General features: G+C 36.8%; 1 protein-coding gene across 1 annotated transcript in view; it reads right to left on the reverse strand.

Annotated features, from left to right (window-relative positions):
• mRpL15 (mitochondrial ribosomal protein L15) overlaps positions 1-5,000 on the reverse strand; it is a 6,657-nt gene that overhangs the window by 1,364 nt on the left and 293 nt on the right. Inside the window, exons 2-3 of the mRNA XM_043018746.2 lie at positions 2,237-2,391; positions 157-322 (exon numbers count right to left, since the gene is read on the reverse strand). Of these exons, the coding sequence (XP_042874680.2) occupies positions 157-322; positions 2,237-2,391 (321 nt within the window). The remainder of the gene's footprint in view (positions 1-156; positions 323-2,236; positions 2,392-5,000) is intronic.

Consider the following 5,000-nt stretch of genomic DNA (forward strand, 5'->3'; position numbering starts at 1 on the left):
AAGACAAAATGGGACTAAATTACTCCAGAGTTTATCAAAGTATAGGACCTAAATCTCATTCAAAAGTGAGGATTATCTGAACATGTCTTTTGCAATATTTTTTTTCATTTCAAGGAACAGAAATTCTCTAAATCTAAAATGGTAATATATACTTACATCATCTTCTAGCATGATTCCTCCTTCTTTCTCCTCTGGATTGACTGTAAAAAAGCCTGTGGCAACTAGTTGAGTCAGATCAACAGGGATGTCTGTCCTCAGGCGATTTGTATCCACAAGCATTTGCAGCTTTCCCATGCATAATATCTTATAGGACAACTTCAGACTGTAGAGAAACAAATTAACTCAGGAAAACTTATGGACCACATCTACGTCTCTTTAATTTTGTTCTTTAGTATGAAGTCTAAAAACTGGAAACCACTAAGCTCAAAAGAACTTCTTTGGGTCTTTTTTCCTTACAATGTTCTGTCTTACATTACTTTTAACCTGTTGCCGTCGGGGGATAGATTTGCTTACCCAGGCTCCAGGATGGATTTTATTTCTGAGCGAGGCAGCTTCAGCAACATGCCTTGATTTTTCCCATTCCCCTTTAGTCACTCATTGTAGAGCTAGAGCCATTTTTGTGTTTTGTTTTTTTGTGTGTTTTATTGTTTTTAGGGACATATCTGTCATATCACAGGCTCTATCAATTCTGCATTTGACTAAAATTGTAGTTCAGGGTTCATATCAACTCACATTTTCCTTTATACTCAACTTGTGCTTTTGACAGTGAGTGCCACAATAAAAGGCATCCCACTAGCACAGGGGTACATTGTAGGCATTAGGTATGGTGTGAGTCACCTTCCTCCTCTCGTTCTGCCTGCCCATCTTTCATCTGCGGTACATTAGAGCAAGAGGTCGGCATGAAATCTACTATGTGCCATTGCTCTATAGAGATAGTGATTGCTAGAGACTGTAGATAGGTGCCATTCAAGGCTCTCTCTCCTGCTGGTGCTAGAAGAAAGTTGTGCCATCTAGGTTTTGGATGTGAGTTGAAACCCATTTTGCTTAATATTATGGCAGTTATAATACTTATGACTGCAATTGTCAACATCACTCACTCATTACTCAGCACAATAAAATAACATAGTGATCCAAAATCCCCGAACGTCATGACACCCATTGTCAGGTAAGAGCTCCTGCGTCATGTATGATGAAAAAACACATCACCCGTCATTAACCCATTGCGTACGGGTGTCATGACATACATGACGTAGGAGCTTTGGCCTGACGACGGGCGTCATGACGTACATGACGTTCGGGGATTTTGGATCACTGTGCTATTTTATTTTGCTATGAAAAAGGAATGAGTGATGATGGCTACTGCAGTCATAATTACTATAATTACCGTAATATCGTGCTAGCTTAACATCCAAAACCTAGATGGCACCACTTTTTCCTAGCACCAGCAGGAGAGAGAGCCTTGAATGGCACCCATCCACAGTCTCTAGTAAGCACTGTCTCTATAGAGTGATGGCACACACAAGTCGATGAACCCTTGCTCTAAAGTACCGCCGATGAAGGATGTGCAGGCAGAACGAGAAGAGGAAGGTGACTCAATCCATACCCAGTGTCTAAAATGTGCTCCTGTGCCAATATGGATGCCTTTCACTGTGGCACTCACAGTCACAAGCACAGGTTTCATTCCTCTTCCCTACCTCTTCTTGTTATCTATATTGTAGGTGGTTATATGTTTCGTATTCGTTCATGACAGTTGCCTTTTGTCCTCCCATAAAACAGCAATACTTCCATCACATTGAGTATAAAGAAAATAATGAGCTAATATGGATAATATACCACAATTTTAGTCAACTGCAGCACTGATAGAGCCTGTCATATGGCACATATAAGTCTTTAAACTCAATAAAACACACAAAAAAATAGAACACAAAAACCACTCTAGTTTTAAAATGAATGACTGAAAGAGAGTGGGACGATTCAAATTATATTGCTTCAAGCGGTCTCTCTCTAAAATAAAACCTATCCTGGAGGCTGGGCAAGCAAATTTATCTCCGTCTGCAATGGGTTAACAGGTTAAGAAAGGAAAAAAATCTTTGATGAAAATAACTTTCAAGTATTCTATAAACTGTGAAATCATAAATATACAAGATACGGCAAGGCTTACCAAAATAGATTTCCTCTGAAACAAGGAAATCCATAAATGAGGTGAAACTTGAAACCTGGATGGGTAAATACTTACTGATGTCCCTTATAGTAGTTTTGACATGGAAAACGGAGATAGAAAGGATTGTTCCCTGTCTCATAACCGAGCCTCATGAAATTTTGCCTCTGCCCTGAGCCCTTGCTTCCTGCTCCATGTGTCTTGCCTCCATGTATGCCACGACCACGAGTTTTCTGCAATATGATAATAAGGTGAATATGAAGTTGTATCAATTAAAAAATAAATTCCCGAGACAGTGATCTATGAAAAAATGCATTATCATATTTCAGATTCATATTTAATCCATTCACGCTGGTTGACTTGCTATCACAGTCGAAAAATATCCCCAGACCCGGGAGACGTCCTGAGATGTGGTGCATTTTCTGGCCGAGTCCCAGAAAGCCAGTAGTGACGTGCTGAGACGTCAGCAATATAACCATTTTACATAATTTCGAAGACTCTGTTACTTTAGTTTAGGTGGTTGAGTGTCATAAAATGAGATATAACGTTGAATAAAAGGATGTCACAGAAAACTACATGATATTGATATCATGGTAATTTCTGCTTCTTGATTGGTTGAATAAAAAGATCTGAGTTGAAAAATTATTGTAAAATCAAATGTGTTTGGCCAAGAAATAAAATAAAGTAAAAAATTACTAATGCAATACTACTTCTAATTTGTTGATTACCCGTGATATCACGTCAAGTCACGTAATATGTACATACTCATATGTATGTGTATGATCATTCATATTGTTCTTCTTTTCGTTTTGGTAAAAAAAATAAAAAGTAGAAAACATGTTTTTTGATGATGCACTAAGAGATTGTTTCCACTTTCCTTTGGTATTTTCACATAGAAGTGAAGAATACAGGCAAAGATCAATCAAATAAAACTAAAAAGGCATTACTGTAACATGTTTTTCGACTAAAATAACTCTTCTGAACATGGCAATATTTTTACATGCCTTTACATTGTAGACGCATTCATGAAAACCGTAAGAATAGGGTGGGTGAAAAATGCACTGAGAGGATCAGCGTGGCCCCGTGCAGCAAGAAAACACCTCGGCACGAAGTGTTGCACGCTTGTTATCTTCCCGGTGTTAGTGGGAGTAGGCGAAAATACGTCCCGTTGTGAATGGGTTAAAGACTATTATTTGTGGATGTCAGAAAAGTTAACAGAAATGTGATGACATCCATGGATGCAGTGTAAATTAGGTTTAAATACTTAATCAACCGGAATAAAACAGACCTCAGTATCTCAAACCATCTCAAATGTAAAGAATGCTGTAAGTTTCCTGGGAAGGTAACAGGTGGTGTTGCACATCCCCAGTAAACTAGCAACCAGTTAAACATCCCTTAACCCATTAGCAGCGGATGGCATGATTTGCTGCAAAGGCAGAGTCGGTCATAGACGCGGATGGCACCATGCCAGACATGTAAACCAGCCATCCTACTGCACAAATATTTATTTAATACCACGATCAATGGGTTAAATAATGGTATTTTTACATTTATTGAAGTCCTTTCAACGTACTTTGCATTCCTATTCATTTGATGAATATTTTTAGATTTCTAATACTACTTATACTACTTCTTGGAGTCCTTATAATATATTTAGCATTCCTATACATTTGATGATTTTTTTTACATTTTAATTACAACAAATTTATGGAAATAGTAGGGAACACCCCATAGGAAAGGGGTCCAAGGGCTTGTCCCCAGTAAGGAATACCCCAGGAGAAGGGGGGTCCTGGGGCTAGCACAGGGGAAGGTGTCTAGGGACTTGCTCCCTGGAAGTGTTAGGAGGGATTGTTTGGTTTCTACCAACTTTTTGGACAACTTTTGTCAGTATTCTGATAAAAGGGGTTTTAATTTCTCCACTCCTCTTCAATCCCCAATTCCCCATAGGTCAACCAAATTCTTTGGTGGTAAGAGAAAAATAACACTCAAAACTTAGACCTCCTGCACTTAGTCATCTTGGAGTCAATTAACCCAATACCTTGGGGTGGCAAGACATACATGGCGTGGTATCCATGGTCATTCCTCATTTGTCATCACAATATGAACTGCCATGAACAGTCAAACTTTGTAAAGCCTTGAACAATAAGCAACATGAAATCTTCCTTATGATTGGACTGTCACTTTACAGATGTCTATCATGAGATAGACAATACAAACAAACTGAATGTCTATGAATTATTTCTAACATTAGATGGCTCTTTTTCTAACAAGTGCATATCCAGTAAAACTAACAAGCATCAGTCTATGGTTTATCAGTGAAGGATGAAGGCCAAAAAAGCTGCAAGTATTGCATTTCTACGCTACAAAAACTTTTTGCTTTTCCAATTTGTCAGAGAAATATCAGTCACAAAGTTCCTTTGATTTAATTACATTATAAATTAGTATCACTTTTCCGTGTATGGCAGGACAGAGACAATTATGAGCAGACAGAGTGGCACTGTCTAAATATATATATACATATATATGTATATATATATATATATATATATATATATATATATATATATATATATATATATATATATATTATATAATATAATATATATATTATATATATATATATATATATATATATATATATATATATATATATATATATATATATATATATATATATATATATATTGCACAGACAAGATTTTGTCTGGATATATCATACTTCGGAATTTGAGCACTAACAAGACAAGTAATCTAATTTCACCAAATTTCTGTGTCTTGACATAAAATTTCATGCAAAACCAAGTTTATAAAGTATGTTTTACAGGATATAATAAAGGCCTAG

The sequence above is a fragment of the Penaeus japonicus genome, unplaced genomic scaffold (assembly GCF_977035675.1).
Source record: "Penaeus japonicus unplaced genomic scaffold, GWHDUDI00000001_assembly GWHDUDI00000029, whole genome shotgun sequence".
NCBI lineage: Eukaryota > Metazoa > Arthropoda > Malacostraca > Decapoda > Penaeidae > Penaeus > Penaeus japonicus.